The sequence below is a fragment of the Solanum stenotomum genome, chromosome 6 (genome assembly GCF_019186545.1).
Source record: "Solanum stenotomum isolate F172 chromosome 6, ASM1918654v1, whole genome shotgun sequence".
In the NCBI taxonomy this organism is placed as follows: domain Eukaryota; kingdom Viridiplantae; phylum Streptophyta; class Magnoliopsida; order Solanales; family Solanaceae; genus Solanum; species Solanum stenotomum.
Genome location: NC_064287.1, coordinates 41,393,943 through 41,415,001, shown reverse-complemented (window position 1 = coordinate 41,415,001; position 21,059 = coordinate 41,393,943). Strand labels below are relative to the sequence as shown.

The 21,059-nt window shown below is 28.3% G+C and overlaps 2 protein-coding genes across 2 annotated transcripts in view; one reads left to right on the top strand and one right to left on the bottom strand.

The window, feature by feature from the left end:
• LOC125866761 (uncharacterized) overlaps nt 1-21,059 on the top strand; it is a 174,795-nt gene that overhangs the window by 22,578 nt on the left and 131,158 nt on the right. The gene's annotated exons all lie outside the window — the stretch shown is intronic.
• On the bottom strand, nt 7,255-10,720 carry LOC125866763 (protein terminal ear1-like). Its single transcript, XM_049547113.1, has 6 exons — nt 9,856-10,720; nt 9,107-9,767; nt 8,753-8,872; nt 8,524-8,665; nt 7,795-7,946; nt 7,255-7,743 (listed from the first exon to the last, which is right to left on the bottom strand). The coding sequence occupies exons 1-6, from the start codon at nt 10,523-10,525 to the stop codon at nt 7,608-7,610; spliced, it is 1,881 nt and encodes a 626-aa protein (XP_049403070.1). The 5' UTR covers nt 10,526-10,720; the 3' UTR covers nt 7,255-7,607.

Here is a 21,059-nt window from a genome sequence, read left to right as displayed (position 1 = left end):
AGCCCCTACTCTTTTTCTCTTGTTCTTCTTTTACGTACACATTATCATAATAAAATCATCAAATAAAAAAAAATTTTAAAAAAAATTGTAAGAAAATATACCATTTACCATTTTTATAAATTTAATTCTTTAAGATCTATTACTTGAATTTACATATAAATATATTTTTTTCAATTTAAAGTTTTCTTGATATCTCTTTTTATCAAATCAAAATAAATAAAATCCTAAATTATGTACAAGAACTAATTATAATCTATCACATTTTATAATTGAAGAAATTTTTGAGCGTGAACTATGAAGAAAGATGAAAATGGTGATTTTTATTTTTGGGATGAAAATGGTAGAAGGTGAGAATAAAGAGAATGAAGTGGGGAGGGGTGAAATGAGTAAGAGAGAGAGAAAATTGGATTTTTTTAAATATTTAATTTCTGATGTGTCATCGAAAAAATAATAATAATAATGATGTGTCATTAAAAAATGATGTGGCATTTCATGTGTAAAATGAGTGTACTACAGCACACCCATCGAATGAGAAAAGGGTCTAAAATATTGTGTTTGAGTAAGTTTAAGGGTTTAGTTGGCAAAGTCGTAAGTACAGGGATCCAACTGACAAATCGAGTCAAGTACAATGGCCTCTGAGGCCATTCCGCCTAGAATTAATTGTGACGAGATTCGTTATATTAAGATTTTTTTTATTGGTTATTTAATTTGTCAAATATGCATGACATAATTTCTAAAAATAAGTTGTTTGTTTATAAAAATGCTCTCTAAGAATAAATTGTTTATTATAAAAAAGAATTTAAGGGAATACTTTTGTTATTTTACATTTTTAAAGTTATCCCGTGATTAGTATTCTACTCACAAGTAGAATTAACATACCCCAATCATAATTATTAATTTTGAAATAACTTATCCACACTTTATAACCAAACAAAAAATTAAGAGATACTAAAATTTTATTTCAAAATTATTATTTTTTATCCATCAGATCAAACGATCCCTTATAATGTGTAAAAGCAAATTCTCCACATCTTATTTTAGATGTTTGTTTAAAATTTGAGCTCCAGTTTTCAGACATTTTCTATTTGTAATTTTTGAATTTAGAAAACTAGTGTGTAATAAATAAGAATGGTAGGAACAAACTCATATTGATAATTTATATGCACAAGAAGTAAATGGATAAAGTTTGTTGACTTAATAGAAATTGTGCGGAAAGTAAAAATTTAAAAGAAAAGAATACGGAAATTTTACGTGGAAATCTCCATACTCAAGAAAAGAGAAAATCAAGACTTGTCTTATAAGATTTCAACACAACTTCATTACTTTAATGAATCAAAATTTATATTACAAACTCTTGCAATCTAGAAATTAAACTTAATCCCTTCCCCCCTTTGTAACATTCTTTTTACATAAAATAAAGTAATAACTCTATTACCTACTACGTACACCAATTAACTTGGTCGATATAGATTTTAAGAACACGACATAACTAACTCTAGCTACAGCTCAAACTTAATTATCACTTGAAATGATCTAATTGCTTTATATAATATAGAAATAAATCTTACACTGAATGAACACCAAGACTACATTCTCATATAACAACTAGAGATAGTAGGATATCAATTTATCAAAGTCCCTTGTTACAAATGAGAAATATTTCTTCTAGCGAATGGCTTTTGCTGTGTGTAACTCCTCCAATACAAAAACTAGATTAGATCATAATTTCATAATTTGTTAAACCTCTCAGTCTTTCATTGGCTAAAGTCCCATATTAAATTTCATAATTTGTTAAATCATCAAAACTTCATAATAACACAAGTATGACACTTACTCTATTGCAATAATTCCATTGTAAAACTAGACAACCAATTATTACTAACCTCATATCCTAATATGCGACATTCATACCCTCTTATCTAATTAATGACATATGTATTTGTTGATTATTACTTTTATAATTTGTATTCCCTTTGTTCATTTTAGTATATTTGTTGAAAACTATTGATTGATATGAATTTTTTTATTATATTAATTGATGTTTAGTAAACAAAATTCTTAATATGTTTAATGTGACAAGTAAAAATAAAAATTTATTTTTAAAATAGTGAATTAGTAAAAATGAATGGACTGAAACTAATATCTGTGTAAATACAAAAGCAAGTGGATTATATATTGAAGGATAGTGTATGGAATACCGAGCTAGCTAGAACAATAAATAATGCAGTGATTTACATGTTAAAATCTGGGGTTGACCCTAAAAGGACAGCCAGTGGATGGCTAATAAAACAAACAAACAAACAAACAAATACAGTGTTGAAACTCACTGCCAATATATATATAGCTTTTACAGTATATAGTCTGCATATTTACCTGGAAAGACCATTACATTCTGTATCCTTTCAGATACCCTACCCTCATATGTCCTGCCTTTGCCAATTTTTTTGTTTCACCGTCCAATGTTCGATACTCATATTAAAAGTTCAATTAAATTTGAATTCGCAAAAAAAAATTCCACATTAAGGGTCCTAACAACAGTAACTCCGTATCAAGGAAGGATTCGAATCCAAAATCTCTTGATTAAAAATAAAGTACTTATTCTTCCATCACAATCCTGATTAGTTACGTTTGCCAATTGTCATCCCATTTCATGCATCTTTCTTTCATTTTGTTATTTTCTTCTTCCCACTACCCTTTGACCTACCTATTAATAAGCATTTGTCATTTCTACACTTTCTTGACTCTTTCCATATATAGTCATTTTCACTCACACAATATTATTATAAATGTTTGTGTAGTGAAAAGAGTAATAGAAACTAAAATATTGGTAAAAAAAAACTTGAATAAATAAACATCACATCAAAATTTAAAACCAAAGTATTATATTCTATGTGACTTTTTTAAAAAATTATTTAAACTATATATGCGAATTTTGATCAATAACTTAAAATATTCTTTTTATCATATTAATATAAGAAATTACATCTTATATAGTACTTTTAAGGCTCGTTTGGTAAAATGTATAAGAATAATACAAAATAGTATATGTATTAGTAATGTTGGATTAATGAACTTGAACCAAGGATCTTTTGAAACAGTCTTTCTACATTCCTCGAGGTAGTGGTAAAGTCTACATACACTCTACCCTCTCCAAACCCACATAGTGAAATTTCACCGAATATGTTATTGTTGTTGTTGTAATATTGGATTAGTTATTCTTGAATTATTTAGGTTACCGTTATTCTTTATCAACTGTTTGATATGTTGTATGGAAAAAATAGGGTGTAACATAATAGAAATATAATATATAGTCCGTATAGAAATAGTGTTGATATTGTCAATGTCATAGTTCACTATATAGAAGAGTAAGAATATTGAATAAGGTATTAGTTACATATATTGAGTGAAATTAAAACACTACCAAAGAGATTAAATATTATCAAAGCTATTACGTGTAATACTTCATATCAAACAGCTCGTTACAGTATAGATTTTGAATATTTCTTTCACTGCTAACCCCATTTTATTTTCAACATGCTTGCCTACACTACCACCTTAGTTTACTAGACCTTGGGGAATTGGCTAGTTACCCTCACTCCGCATTTTGATAGAGGGGGATGAAGAAATATCGGAACTTTAGTTTTAAATATTAAATTTGATATAATTTCATATAGCTTCCATAATAATTTATTGAATTCATTATTCTCGATAAGCTAAATTAAGAGCAAAAGGAGTATAACACAAACAATTAAAATGTAAAAAGAAATTACAATTATCCCCCACCCCCACAATCCCCCTTCTCTTATTCTCTGTTGACTTGATGTCACACAAGATTTCCTTACAACCATACATCATCCCTAACATCAATCCATGATACTCTTCTTCTTTTTCTTGTAATTATTTTTTTCCAAGAACAAGCTAAGACAGGAGAAAGAAAAACTAGAAAGCAAGTTTTTCCTTGGCTTAGGAGAAAAAAATTGTACTAACCAATATATCATTGATATCTTGTGTTGTGCTGACAATAATATAATTTTTTTGGGTCTAATAGAACAAGAAGAATATTTGGTCAAGAATAAATTGTTCTTTCTAATTATATTGTTATTCGGTACAACATGAGAGAATATATTAACAAATACGATTAGGACTCCTAGCTACAAGTAAGTCATGAGTTGTATGTCTATGGACGTAGGAATTTAGCTTAGTGTTTGGAAACTTGGATGATGAGTCTGTTGATTGCTTTGATACTATTATAAAACACAAAGTATATTTTCTTAAGAATAACTCGTATTTTCTTTAATCGTAATTCAATACAACATGAGAGAATATATAGACATAAAAAGTACATAAAATCATACAACTTTAGGGTTATTGAAAGCTTGAAACAATTCAACATGAAATGTAGGATTATAACCACTCATGTACTCAAAAGTGAGTTATGGAGTACTTGATTTAAAATTGATTTTTGTATGTATTTGGGAAGTAACACGAAAATATTTGATGGGCTTAAGAGATGCACTTGTTAGAAAGTAAAATAGTNGAGACGGAACCGGTAACGGACCAGGACGGACCGGAACCGGAACGGGCACCTCCCGGTTCCGTTGCCAGACTTAGTTATGGAGTACTTGATTTAAAATTGATTTTTGTATGTATTTGGGAAGTAGCACGAAAATATTTGATGGGCTTAAGAGATGCACTTGTTAGAAAGTAAAATAGTTGATGGACTAAATCCATGATGACCAACAATAAAAGAACCATTTAATAGTCGTTTAACAAAAATAAAGTTTTGGACTCACTGTTAAGTGTTATTGTATTTAATTGTTCACTATAGTTATCCATTTTTCTCTTTACATAATTTATAAAAAATTATAGATAAAAAGAATATTTGTTTACTAACTTAATAAACTAACTCTTTTTAATACATTCTATTGATCTCTTGTCCATCAATATTATGTTTACAATATTTGTGCTTTCAAAATATATAGTTTTAAAGACAAGGCGTGAATAAATAATATAAAATGAAGAAAGTATATGTGATACTTGTTTAAATATCCTCAGAGTTAAAAGATCATATTTTAAAACTTTTTTACATAAGTGATAACTTATTAGATTATTTGACATGGAATATAAAAGGAAATGAATGGAGCAGTGAACAATGATCACTGGCTCTTAACTCTCTCTTCAATTTCAATTAATATCAATTGGCAGATACATAGAGTTCCTCTGAAGTAGTAATAAATATTATTAGTACTCCCTCCGTCTCATTTTATATGTCATTTCTTTCTATAAATAATTGAACCATAATACTTGTCATTTTATAAAAGTTATGCATAAATTATAACATTTTACCTATTATACCCTTGATAGAATAGTTAATTAATCTTGTCATTTATTAATAAAGTTGACTTAAGAAAATATTAAATACGGATAAAAAAGTAAAGTTACATCATTTCTGAAAATGCAAAGTAAAAAGGTGACATAAAATGGGACGGAGGGAGTAACATACAAACCCAAATAATTGATTATACTTGATTTGTTCCTATTTATATGTTATTTTTATTAAAAATACATGTTCTCTAATACTTGTTATTTCACAAATGCAATATTATAAATCACATTATTTTCTTATTTTTCTTTTGAGAGTTACTCCCTCCGTCTCCCTTTAGTTGCATAGTTTCCTTTTTTAGAGTCAAATGATAAGAACTTTGATTAACATTTTATAAAGTATTTTTTTTCATCATATTGATATGCAAAAATAATGCAATTTATATAACTTTCCATTTTTGAATATCTAAATTTTAAGTTTAAAATATCGAATTAGTTTAATCGAATTTAACTTTAAAAATTAGTCAAATTGACTTTCGAAAAACGCAACATGACAACTAAAAGGAGACCGAGGGAGTATTAGCCTTGAAAGTGTGAATTTTGACCAACATAAAAAAAACTAAATAATTAATTTATGTTCGTTGCTCAATTTAATTAATTAAAATAAATAAATTCATATTTATTTATTGAAAATTTGACTTTAAGATAATACTCCCTCCGTCCCTTTTTAGTTGTCCACTTTAGAAATGGCACACAAATTAAGGCAACAATGATTAGCACAGTGAAGTTACAATTTTACCCTTATGACAACTTTTCACTTCAAAATTACAACCACTTATTTGAATTCAAGTGAAATAAATTGGAGGGAAACAACATACACTTTTACAATTTTCAAGAAGTGTAAATAAGGGTATAATAGGAAAAAATTTGTTGTCCTTTCTTGATTTGTCAAAATGGACAACTATATAGGGACAACTAAAAAAGGAAATATGGACAAGTAAATAGGGACGGAGGGAGTACTACATAAGAGTACAATGATAAATTTATCTAGTTTTGTAAGGAGAATCTAAAATAATGAAAACGTAATAGAAATGAATTGAGTATTGGCAAAGAAAATCAAACCATGCTCAATATCCTCGGGAAAGAAAAACATAAAGAAGAGATTCTTTAATGAAAAAGGATTTGTTCCTTCCATTTTACAAAGTTAAGTTGATAAAGAGGATAACCAATGTAACAAAGAGAAGGGGGGCCTAAGGGAAAGGGGGGGGAGGGGGGGGGGGGAACCATCCATCAATAGTGAGAGAATTACTATAGTCTAGTTTTCTTTTAGTCTAGTTTTATTTGTTGGGATTTGGCTCCCTTCCATTAATCTTTTTCTTCATTTCGCTAAATGCACCTCTAGATAAGAGATATGTATCTTATTAAATGTTAGAAAGTCAAGATTATATTATATTAACAAATATCATAACTATAGTTAAAACAACTAATTTAGAAACTACTCTCTAACTTTGATATAGGCTGAAGGGATATTAACAAAAGATGTTAATTACCACTAAAATATATTATACTATTTAGCGATAATAACCTACTTGCCACTAAAATGATTTTTTAGTCTAATGGTCACATTTTTAGCAGTAATAATATTTTCAAACAGATTAAAATTACATTATCTCAATTAACAGTCCTTTGTTCATGACTCGACACTCGTCTTTAGAAAAACTTTGATTATAACTATATTTTACTAACATTATTATTGATGTTAAGAAACTAAATACCAGAGTGAGAAGAATTTCACTGGTGGAGAAAGCATTTGTAACAGTCCGTTCCTTACAATCAATTTTATTTGGGTTCACAATACACTAGTATATTTATTTAATTTTTTAATACAACTATAAAAAGATACGAAATTGAAAACAAAGTATTTAATTAACTTTAACAAAGCATAAGAAAAGATTGAAATTTGAACTAGTTTTTATAGCTAGCGATAAAAAGGAAATAAGTAAAAAAAAGCTAAGCTAGAAATACACAGGTATTTGAGTATGAGTTAAAGGAAGGTAAGGGCGGGCTCTTCCCCCGAGATAGAGTGAGTTGAAAGAGATTTACACGCAAACCCATTGGGTGGTAGCAAGCTGGCTGTTTTCTTCTCTCTTTTCATTCATCATCTCAATCAGAATTCAGCCCATGGGGAAGGAAAGGGAAGGGCTCCATTTATCCTCTTTCACATTAAACAACACACAACCATCACTGCTCCAAATCTTTTCTTCCACCACAAGGGTTTTGATCTTTTAATTACCAGAAGACGCCAACATGTAGACAGAATCATGATTACCCACATCGTAATTTTCACCACCATTACTACTACTGCCGTCGTTTCTTCCTGCTGCCGTTTCTTCATCATCATCATCATCATCATTACTACTTGTATTAATGATGATATTATAACCGTTATCTTCTTCTTCTTCGGCGGAAGATGAAGAGTTAATTATCATGCCACGTCCAACAATAGGATTAGGCTCTGTTAATAATTTCCCATCACGAGCTGGTGCGAAAATCACTGGCATGTATTCTTCAGCTTCACATGGGAATTTTGAGTTTTTGAAATGCTCTTTCAATGCTTCAATTCCCTTAATAATTAAAAGAAATTGTTAATTTTTAATCTTTCTAATTCATTTCATGTTTTATAACTCATGCAAGTATTTTCGGTGTGCATTTTTATTTATCCCCACTATATATAATAATGAAAATAAATGTTAATTTTTTACTGTCAAGTTTTAAAAAAAAATTAATTGCATAATCCTAATTTATCCTTAATTCTTGGCTATAGTTCATTTTTCAATTAAATTTAAAGGATGATAAGGTAAAAATTGACATTCGTTTTGAAAGAGAATATTAAGTTAATATTGAATTAAGTAAAAAAGAACGGAGAAACCATTATTCACACGGAGAAAAAAGTAAGAATGTTGCTGAATTTTATTGAGACTAATTTGATTATTTGGAGAGATGATTGAAAATTGAAATTGTGAGTAAAAAAAGTTCACTATCAATTTTTCAAACCTGACACTCATCTTCCAAGAAAATTTCAAAAAATCAGGCCAGTCGTATAACGAAATGCTATCTTGAAAATGAAAAAACTAATTATTCATAGCTAATCTATGGCTAATTAGTGCACAAGAAATTAATATTTGAGAAGAAGTAACATACCTGTAATCTAGCATAAGTAACTTGGCATATTTTTCTGGAGTTGAAAACTTCCCAATTTTGAAGATGAAAAGCCTTGTACAGTCTCAACGTTGCTTGCGGTGAAGTCATGTTCACAAATCCATATCCCACGTTGCACTTGTTACTAACAAAATCCATAAATCATCAATTAGAAAAATACTTGGTAAAACAAAATAAATAAAAATTGAATATTTTTGAAGATTGTAATTACATGAAATCGATGGGAAGATAAATGAAATCATAAGAGGATTTTGGCTGATCATCGGCGTCGGCAATCTGCTCGTTACAGTGAATGCAGTGGTTGTCCAGCATGTTCAGCAGCAACTTCTGACTGCACACCAGACCCCAAATATATGTCAGTCAAATATACCAAAAACCAATATTAATAGACTACTCCTACTATTTTTTTATCCTTGTTTTAGCTTGTGAAATGTTTGATTGAACAGAAATCATTCCATACTATCAAAATACCAATGTTATGAACCAAAGGAAACATGATAAATTTCAGAACGGAATCAGAATAATATGTTTAGAGGAATAAAAGCAAGAAAAGATTGAAATTAACCTGTACTTGTTTGGTATGTTTTTGATCATGACAGTAGTTCTGGAATCTCTGCAATTTGATTCCATAATGGCATCTTCTTTAATTAGAAAACGAGGGTCATAATCTTTTGCCTGCTTTGATGACCAGCTCATCTTCCATGGCCTACTGCTATTTGCTTGTTGCAACATTTTTTGTGGACGTTTCGGAGAACAACTTGTCACACTGCTACTACTTGCACTAATGTTAGTGTTACTTTTTTTGGCATTCTTATTCTTCCCAGCCCTAACATTATTATTACTCCTATTTGATATACACAAAGAAGCTAATGATTCTTGAACTGAACCACCGGTGCCTGAACACTCACTTCCGCTACATCCACTAGGGTTTCCTTTAACATAATTTGATTTCTGATTTTGGGAATGTGAAGTGTTGTATACCGGCGCTATTCTTGGTGAAGAGTATAAGTTATTGTTGAATTTGGTAGGTGAAGAATATTGAAAACCTTTTGAGAAGCGTCTGCTGTTATTTCCACCTGGCCTGCTGAATTCAATCAGCAATTGCTGCCCATTTAAATCATACCCATTCATCTCTATCAACGCCCTTGATGCATCTCTAACATCATAAAACTCCACAAATCTTTGATGCTTCTTCATTGGTGTCTCTCTCAATTCCTTCACATGTCCTATATCAAATTCATCAACAACACATAAATATCGAAGAAATCAGCAAAATCAACCAAAAGAAATAAATAAATAAAAAAAACAACATACCAAAAGCTTGAAATATATGAATAAGAGAATCAGTAGAAGTTTGAGATGCCAAATTGAAAATAACAAGTGTGCCTTGATTATTCCCATCAACAAGAGCAGAAGTGACCGGAAAAGTGAACTGAGCCCAAACAGCTCTACCAGCAATGAGTCCACGCGCCGCCGGTGGTGGAACTGGAGGAAGAGAATTTTGATTTTCAATAAACTCATAATAATGCCTCCTTAAACGCATCTGTTGCTGCATGTGCTGCTGTTGAATCTCCATTAACGCCGTCTGCGCGTGCCTTAAATCATAGAAATGAACCGTTACAATCCCTTCTCTTACCCTTCCCATTTGCACAGCTCTTACATCCCCAAATACTTCTAAATCCCTTCGGATAATAGATTCACTCACATCAACCGGAACCATACATAACAATAAAGTTCTTGTAGACATTGAACTTGGTGGTGGTAAAATAGGCGTAGGCACCGGTGGGTTAGCGCTAACATACGCCGGCTGGAGTAACGGCACTGATGCAACATCACCGTACGGTGGTGGTGGTGGTGGAGATGGAAAAGGGTAGTAAAATTGATTAGGAAATACAGGCAAAAAATTATTGTTAAATGGATATGTTGGTATAAATTCTTGGGCTCTAGGATCAAGATTTCCATGAATCATACCATTGTTCTCCATTTTTTTTTTTGTACTGCAGATGGGTTTTTGGTTATGAATTTAGAAGAAGATTATAAGTTTATGATTTTTGGTTATGTTTATCTCTCTAGAGTCTATGGTGTGAAGCAGCAGAGTCTATACACTGGAGAGTCTCTAGAGTCTAGTGGATTCATTAGAGAAGGAGAGATAGAGAAAATAAATTGAAGAATGTTAAAAAGGAACAAATGAGACTACTAATGCTAGACAATCTTCTCAACTAAATTTTGCAACAAATGTCTTGGGAGTCACAATGATATTACCCAAATGCCCCATTATCATTTTTCTAAATTAATATTTGAAAAAATTCTTTTGATCAGAAAATTTCATCAGAATGATATTTTATCTATCTTATTTTACTTTTTAAAATATTTTTACCTTTTTAATTTTAATACAGTTTAACTAAAAAATAAAAAAAAATCAATTTATTTTAAAATAAAAAAATATTATAATTTTTTTAAAATTCTAGCCAAATTTTATGGTCATTTAGCATTGCCCTTAATATTTAGTACTAGATGATAGTGGTGAATTTGTGAGGCAATATATACTTATTAAGGAAAATATTTAAAGACATAATTTGAACTATATTTCACACTATTATTTTTGTAAAATCATAAAAATAACTTTATAAGTAATGCAATTTTATCTCATAGAAAATATCAAACTTCGTTAAAGAAAGGAATAAATATGAAAAAAAATTCAAACATCAATCTTAAACTTTAAATAATTTAATTAATTCGAAGAGTTGAGTTAATATGAAATAGAAAGATTAAATTTTATTTATTTATTTATTTGTAGTAGTTAAATTTATTCACTTTAATTATGATCACTTTAATTTAGAGTATTAAATTAATATTGTTTCCAATGAAAATGTCAATGTACAATTTGTTTTTTTCTTTCTAAAATACTCCCTTAGCTTCATATTATTTGCTTTCGTTTATTTTTTCTTTAATGGCCCTTAAGAAACATGAATAATATGTGTATTTTTATTGATTTATATTTTTAAATAAATTTTATATTTATGTCCTTTATTTATCAACATCAAAATTAATAATGAAAGAACATTTTTGGAACCTTGCATTTTGAAAATAAAAGAAAATTGAAGGCCAAGATGGGAAAATTTAAAATAGTTTTACCTCGATTTTATAAATTGACAACTAATTTGAAATAATCGTAAGAGTGCCAGTTAGTGTCACGTTAATAATTACTAATATTTCCTTCATTTCAAAATAAGTGGTGTTTTATTTCTTTCTCTTTTGCTTAAAATATTTTTTATATATATAATCAAGAACACATTAATAATGTTCTTCCAATTTTATTGTTAAATAAATAAATAAAAAAGAGCTACATGTATTTATTTTGTAAATTGACAACTGATTTGGAATAATCATAGGAGTGCTAATTAGTGTCGCGTAATTTATTACTACTATTTTCTTCATTTCAAAATAAGTGGTGTTTTACTTCTTCTTCTTCTTCTTTTGTTTTAAAATAAAATTTATTTTACATAATAAAAAACACGTTAATAATGTTCTTCTAATTTTATCGTTATTTATTTTTTTTTAAGAAAAGAGCTACATGTATTAATTTTGTACATTGACAACTAATTTGAAATAATCGTAGGAGTACTAATTAGTGTGACGTTATTAATTACTATTTTTCACCATTTCAAAATAAGTGATGTTTTAACTTCTTATTTTTTGTTTGTTGTAAAATAAATTTTATTTTACATAATCAAGAACACGTTAATAATGTTCTTCCAATTTTATCGTTATTTAAATAATAAAAAAGAGCTACATGTATTTATTAAAAGTAAATTAGAAAAAATGCATCTCACTTTTTAGGAATACTTAATTTCTTTAAGAGTTGTGCACAAACAAAAACCGCCACTTCTTTTAAAAAATAAATGGATATTGTGTTATGGTTTGTTTATTATTAGTTTCACGCCACGTGCATTGCACGTGTGTATCATAAACATAGTATATGATGTTGTAAAATAGAATTAAAATTACAAAATTAAAATTTTTAGTAAATAATTATAATTTAGAAAACATAGAACAAGTGCTTTTAAAAATATTGTCATTGAATTACTTTTATTTTGAGATAAAAAATGACAAGATATCATTGAGTTACTAATATTTGCTTCATTTCAAAATAAGTGGTGTTTTATTTCTTTGTTTGCTTAAAATAAATTTTGCTTTATATAATCAAGAACACGATAATAATGTTCTTGCAATTTTATTGTTATTTAAATTTAAAAAAAGAGCTACTTGTATTTATTTTGTAAATTGACAACTAATTTGGAATAATCATAGGAGTACTATTTAGCGTCACGTTATTCATTACTACTATTTACTTCATTTCAAAATAAGTGGTGTTTTACTTCTTTTTTTTTTGTTTTAAAATAAAATTTGTTTTACATAATCAAGAACACGTTAATAATGTTCTTCCAATTTTATCGTTATTCAAATTTTTTTAAAAAGAGCTACATGTATTTATTTTGTACATTGACAACTAATTTAGAATAATCGTAGAAGTACTAATTAATGTCACTTTATTAATTACTATCTTTTCTCCATTTCAAAATGAGTGATATTTTAACTTCTTATTCTTTTTTGTTATAAAATAAATTTTATTTTACCTAATCAAGAATACGATAATAATGTTCTTTCAATTTTATCGTTATTTAAATAAATAAATAAAAGAGCTACATGTATTTAATCAAAGGAGTACTATTTAGTGTCACTTATTAATTACTACTATTTCCTTCATTTCAAAATAAGTGGTGTTTAACTTCTTCTTCTTTTTTTTGTTTTAAAATAAATTTGTTTTACATAATCAGAACACGTTAATAATTTTCTTCCAATTTTATCATTATTTAAATTTTAAAAAAAAGAGCTACATGTATTTATTTTGTACATTGACAACTAATTTAGAATAATCGTAGGAGTACTAATTAGTGTCACTTTATTAATTACTATATTTTCTCCATTTCAAAATAAATGGTGTTTTAACTTCTTATTTTTTCATTATTATAAAATAGATTTTGTTTTACCTAATAAAGAACACGTTAATAATGTGTTTTCAATTTTATCGTTATTTTTTAAAAAAAAGAGTTACATATATTTATTTTGTAAATTGACAACTAATTTGGAATAATCATAGGAGTACTAATTAGTGTCACGTTATTAATTACTACTATTTCCTTTATTTCAAAATAAATGGTGTTTTACTTCTTCTTTTTTTGTTTTAAAATAAAATTTGTTTTACATAATCAAGAACACGTTAATAATGTTCTTCCAATTTTATCGTTATTCAATTTTTTTTAAAAAGAGCTACATGTATTTATTTTGTACATTGACAACTAATTTAGAATAATCGTAGAAGTACTAATTAATGTCACTTTATTAATTACTATCTTTTCTCCATTTCAAAATGAGTGATATTTTAACTTCTTATTCTTTTTTGTTATAAAATAAATTTTATTTTACCTAATCAAGAATACGATAATAATGTTCTTTCAATTTTATCGTTATTTAAATAAATAAATAAAAGAGCTACATGTATTTAATCAAAGGAGTACTATTTAGTGTCACTTATTAATTACTACTATTTCCTTCATTTCAAAATAAGTGGTGTTTAACTTCTTCTTCTTTTTTTTGTTTTAAAATAAATTTGTTTTACATAATCAGAACACGTTAATAATTTTCTTCCAATTTTATCATTATTTAAATTTTAAAAAAAAGAGCTACATGTATTTATTTTGTACATTGACAACTAATTTAGAATAATCGTAGGAGTACTAATTAGTGTCACTTTATTAATTACTATATTTTCTCCATTTCAAAATAAATGGTGTTTTAACTTCTTATTTTTTCATTATTATAAAATAGATTTTGTTTTACCTAATAAAGAACACGTTAATAATGTGTTTTCAATTTTATCGTTATTTTTTAAAAAAAAGAGTTACATATATTTATTTTGTAAATTGACAACTAATTTGGAATAATCATAGGAGTACTAATTAGTGTCACGTTATTAATTACTACTATTTCCTTTATTTCAAAATAAATGGTGTTTTACTTCTTCTTTTTTTGTTTTAAAATAAAATTTGTTTTACATAATCAAGAACACGTTAATAATGTTCTTCCAATTTTATCGTTTTTTTGAATTTTTTTTAAAAAGAGCTACATGCATTTATTTTGTACGTTGACAACTAATTTGGAATGATCGTAGGAGTACTAATTAGTATCACGTTATTAATTACTTTTTTTCTCCATTTCAAAATAAGTGATGTTTTAACTTCTTATTTTTTGTATGTTATAAAATAAATTTTATTTTACATAATCAAGAACACGTTAATAATGTTCTTGCAATTTTATAGTTATTTAAATAATAAAAAAGTGCTACATATATTTATTAAAAGTAAATTAAAGAAAATGCATCTCCCTTTTTAGGAATACTTAATTCCTTAAGGTGTTCACAAGCTAAAAACACCACTTATTTTAAAATGAAAAGCTACTGTGCTATGTTTTTTTTTAATTATTACTAATTTCACGGCACATGCGTTGCACGTGTATATCGTATATATAGTATACGATATTGTAAAATAGTCGTTATTTAAATAATAAAAAGAGCCACATATATTTATTTTGTAAATTGACAATTTGGAATGATCATAATTACTATTGTTTCCATCATTTCAAAATAAGTGGTGTTTTACTTCTTTCTTTTTTTAAAAAAAAAAATATTTTGCATAATCATGAACACGTTAATAATGTTCTTCCAATTTTATTGTTTTTTGAACTTTTGTTTTAAAAAGAGCTACATGCATTTATTTTGTACATTGATAATAACTAATTTGGAATAATCGTAGGAGTACTAATTAGTGTCACATTATTAATTACTATTTTTTTCTCCATTTTAAAGTAAGTGATGTTTTAACTTCTTATTTTTTGTTTGTTATAAAATAAATTTTGTTTTACATAATCAAGAACACGTTAATAATATTCTTTCAATTTTATCGTTATTTAAATAATAAAAAAGAGTTGCATGTATTTATTAAAAGTAAATTAGAAAAAATGCATCTCACTTTTTAGAAATACTTAATTTCCTTAAGATGTGTGGCTAAAAACACCACTTATTTTAAAATGAAGGGCTATTGTGTTATATTTTTTTTTATTATTACTAGTTTCACGGCACGTGCGTTGCATGTGTGTATCGAATATATAGTATGTAATGTTGTAAAATAGTTGTTATTTAAATAAATAAAAAAGAGCCACATATATTTATTTTGTAAATTGACAACACATTATTAATTACTACTATTTCTAACATTTCAAAATAAGTGGTGTTTTACTTCTTCTTCTTTTTGTTTTAAAATAAAATTTGTTTTACATAATCAAGAACATGTTAATACTGTACTTCCAATTTTATCATTTTTTGAATTTTTTCAAAAAAGAGCTACATGCATTTATTTTGTATATTGACAACTAATTTTGAATAATCGTAGGAGCACTAATTAGTGTCACGTTATTAATTACTATTTTTTTTTCTACATTTCAAAATAAGTGGTGTTTTAACTTCTTATTTTTTGATTGTTATAAAATAAATTTTGTTTTACATAAGCAAGAACACGTTAATAATGTGCTTCCAATTTCATCATTTTTTTATTTTTTTTTAAAAAGAGCTACATGCATTTATTTTGTACATTGACAACTAATTTGGAATAATCGTAGGAGTTCTAATTAGTGTCACGTTATTAATTACTATTTTTTTCTCAATTTCAAAATAAGTAGTGTTTTAACTTCTTATTTCTTGGTTGTTATAAAATAAACTTTGTTTCACATAATCAAGAACACGTTAATAATGTTCTTCCAATTTTATCGTTATTTAAATAANNAAAAAAAAACCACTTATTGTTAAACGAAGGGCAATTGTGCTATGGTTTTTTTTATTATTAGTTTCAATGCACGTGCGTTGGACGTGTGTATAGTATACGATGTTGTAAAATAGAATTAATATTACTAAATTAAAGATTTTAGTAAATAATTATAATTTAAAGAACATAGAACAAGTGTTTTTAAATGATTAATACATAATGTCATTTTAAAATAAAATTTTGTTTTACATTAATCAAGAACACGTTAATAATGTTCTTCCAATTTTATCGTTGTTTTTTTTTTAAAGAAGAAGCTACATGTATCTATTTTGTACATTGACAACTAATTTGGAATAATCGTAGGAGTACTAATTAGTGTCACGTTATTAATTACTATTTTTTCTCCATTTCAAAATAAGTGGTGTTTTAACTTCTTATTTTTTGTTTGTTATGAAATAAATTTTGTTTTACATAATAAGAACACGTTAATAATGTTCTTCCAATTTTATCGTTATTTAAATAATAAAAAAGAGCTAAATGTATTTATTGAAAGTAAATTAGAAAAAATGCATCTCACTTTTTAGGAATACTTAATTTCCTTAAGAGGTGTACACAAGCTAAAAACACCACTTATTTTAAATGAAGAGCTATTGTGCAATGGTTTTTTTATTATTAGTTTCACAGCACGTGCGTTGCACGTGTGTATCGTATATATAGTATATGATGTTGTAAAATAAAATTACTATTACTAAACTAAAGTTTTTAGTAAATAAATATAATTTAAAGAATATATGACAAATGCTTTGAAATGATAAATACATATTGCTATTGAGTTGCTCGTATTTTGAGATCAAAATGACTAGATATCATTGAGTTACTAATATTTCCTTCATTTCAAAATAAGTGGTGTTTTATTTCATTTTTTGCTTAAAATAAATTTTGTTTTATATAATCAAGAATACGATAATAATGTTCTCCCAATTATATCGTTATTTAAATAAATAAAAGAGCTACATGTATTTATTTTATAAATTGACAACTAATTTGAAATAATCATAGGAGTACTAATTAGTGTCACGATATTAGTTACTACTATTTTCTTTATTTCAAAATAAATGGTGTTTTACTTCTTCTTCTTTTTTTGTTTTAAAATAAAATTTGTTTTACAAAATCAAGAACACGTTAATAATGTTCTTCCAATTTTATCGTTATTTAAGTTAAAAAAAAAAGAGCTACATGTATTTATTTTTGTACATTTTGACAACTAATTTGGAATAATCGTAGGAGTACTAATTAATGTCACATTATTAATTACTATTTTTTCTCCATTTCAAAATAAGTGGTGTTTCAAAATTTGTTTGTTTCTTTCTAAATTACTCCCTAATTGTAACGACTTGCTCCTATAGTTATGAAAAGTCAATGGAGAAAGAATTGGGGCCGGAAAAACTCTTTGTAGTAACTTGGGATTACCTTGCCTAGTTCAGATTTGGACGAAATCGGAGTCAGTAAGGTGTAGGGAGATCTAATTATGAATGAGAGATCTAATTATGAATTTGATCATATGAGTAGATAGCTAAAACGTTAAGAAAATCGTATGACTTTACGGAATCGAATTCGGGCGAGTAGAACTCCTGAAATTGAACGTAACGTGAATAGGTAATTTTTGAGTGTCATGGGATGAAAGTGTGTTGTGAAATGGGGGTTTGAAAATCTTAATTTGACTCACTGTTCCCGTGCAAGCCGTTAGGCGGGGACACTATGGCGGGATAAGGGCCGCCATAGCGGAAGAGTCGCGACTTAAGACGGAAATAAACCCTAAAAATGTTATTTTCTGCAAGTTTCGTTCTTGAGAGCTAGGAGACGACCCCAAATGATTTCTTGACAGTTTCCCACGAATTTGGTGCTAAAGGTAAGGATTTTACTCCCCTAATCCATTTTTCGATCCGTAGAACTTAGATTTATGGGTGATTATAGATGGGGGAGCGTTTTGACATGAAAACGAATGGTGGAAAAAACCCTAAGTTGGGTATTGGGATCTTAAGTTTGGACTAAGGTTGATAATTTCAATTATAATCTCGGTAATTACGCCTCGTTTATTGATCCTTGCATTAATTTGTTATTTTTAGACCACAAATAAGTAGAAAGAATTCGGAAGGGGAAAATTCAAGTGCCTTAGGGGATTTAAGCTTGGTTTCGAGGTAGGTGATTGTTGATATCATGTTTGTGTGATGTATGTGGGTAATTGCTTCATTGTAATGCATGTATGTATGTGAATGTAGCACTATTGATCAAACTTAATGTTAATGAGTATGAATGAACGATTGTATGCCAAGAATCAACACTTGATTGTATGATTATGAGAATGTACATTGTGTTTGTGATTGTGGTATAATGATTGGATCGGGTGTCACGTTCTAACACACTAACTGGGATCGGGTGACACGTTCCGACACATATATTGTATCAGATGTCACGTACCAACATACATATTGGAACGGGTGTCACATTCCGACACACTAATTTGGATCGGGTGTCACGATCCGACACACTGACAATTTGGGTATGGGTTCCGTGAGAGGACTATTGAATTGAGTTCTGTGAGAGGACCATTGAATTGTGTTGTGTATCTACTTGTGATGATTACGTTCATATCTAATGGTGATTGATATTGAAAGACTGTTTGTTGCTCTAAAATGATGACCAATGTGTTTACTTTCTGTGCCTGTCATGTGTACTTTGTGGTGACTGTTTATATATGTTGTGTTTACTAGAATAGCCGCATGATCCTACCAGTACGCTGTGGTTGTGTACTGATACTGCAATTGCTCGTTCTTTGTTGAGTACATGTCATCTTCAGGCAACTATTAATAGACCTCAGCTAGGAGATCGTGATCGAGATCGGATTTCAAGGGTGAGCCAGTTCTTTCAGGCTGCCACGAAATCCTTCATTTTATTTAGTCCAATGTACTCGGACTTAGACATTGTTTAGATATTTCTTATATTAGTTGGGGTTATACCCCTTTTTCTTAGACTTGTTGCACTTTAGATGTTTTGGTACAATGACTTTCAGGTTCTAGGGGTTATTTTCGCATTAGTTGTTAGATTTTAGTTGAACTTCCACAATAGTTATGTTCGTGTTTTAGTTCAACCTTTGGAGTTTATGGGAACTCCATATTCCTTTAGACATTTAAACCTGTTTTTGTATCTTTAAATGCCTAGTTTTTTGTTAAGTTGTTTAGTCGGGTTGTAGTAATGGTTCTCCCACATGAGGATTGTGTGGGTGTCAATCACGACGGTCTGGGTCATGATAAAGTTGGTATCAGAGCCCTTGGTTCGTTGATCTCATTGTACCAAAACGAGTTTAGTAGAGTCTTGCGGAACGGTACGGAGACGTCTGTACTTTTTTTCGAGAGAATATACGACTTTAGGAAATCTCTGTCTTTTCTTGTCTCCTTTCGTGCTATGACTTGATTCCAATTGGTATCTGATGATACAAACTGGTATATCAATTTATTCACTCTATTTCGCTTCTGATTAGTGATTAAGTCGTAGAAGTGGAAACAACAACACCAACAATAGAAAATGTGTCCTTGGAATTAGGTATGTTTCCCTGACTCACTGTGGGCATGTAATGACTAGAGACACATGAGGTTTTTATTATGTTCTTAAGGTTGAAACCTTTATTCTTCCGGGGTATTGAATCTGAAGATTCTTATGATTTCTTGTTGATTGTCCTGAGCTGCCTCATAAGATGGATAAGGTAGAGTGATTGACATATCAATTCAAGGGAGACACCAAATTGTGGTGGTGGTCTCATGTTGAGTGCCAACTAGGAAATGTACTACTCATGACTTGGGAAACATTTTATAACTTACTGTATAAAGAAGTATATACCCTAAACTTTGAGGGATAAGAGGAGATATGTGTGTCTAAATATAAAGCAACATTATATGTTTGTTACCACCTTTAGGGAAAAGGTTTGTGTTTTATCCAAATATGGTACTCTGATGTGAGACTAAAAATATATATTTTTAATCATTATTTTCTCATATTTATTATTTATATATGTCCTTTATGAGCATGAATTTTATGAATTGTGCTAAATGGTATATTTTATTTGTAGGATTAAATTGGTGGAAAAATAAAGAAGTTTGGAGCTAAAACGAATTAAAGATGAAAGGTTGAAGAAGGAAATCAAGCAGACAGCTTAATGGATTAAATTAAATAAAATAATATATTTATGTATATAAGGAAAGGAGTTGCAATTGGAAATTTTCAATTTACCTCTACTGTACACGTCTCACAATGGAAGGCTACAATAGCAAAAGAAAATTGACGCGGACAGCTTCACCGAAAATAAAAAGGAATTCGATTCCTTTTGGTTTTGATTTCCTAATTTAAGATGGACTCAATTATTTTATTTAGGGTTTCTATATCTATAAATAGGACATGAAAAGTTATTCTTGGAGGAAGCCAAGAACCAAGATACAAGACATAATATAAATTTTCTTCTAGCTTAGGAACTTTGGAAGAGCCGCCGTGGAGGCCGGAGAATTGTGGTTTATTCTTTCTTCTCCTTTATTATTTATTTGTATTCGTGATTAATAAAAGATAGTTTAACTATTGTTCTTAACTTTTTAT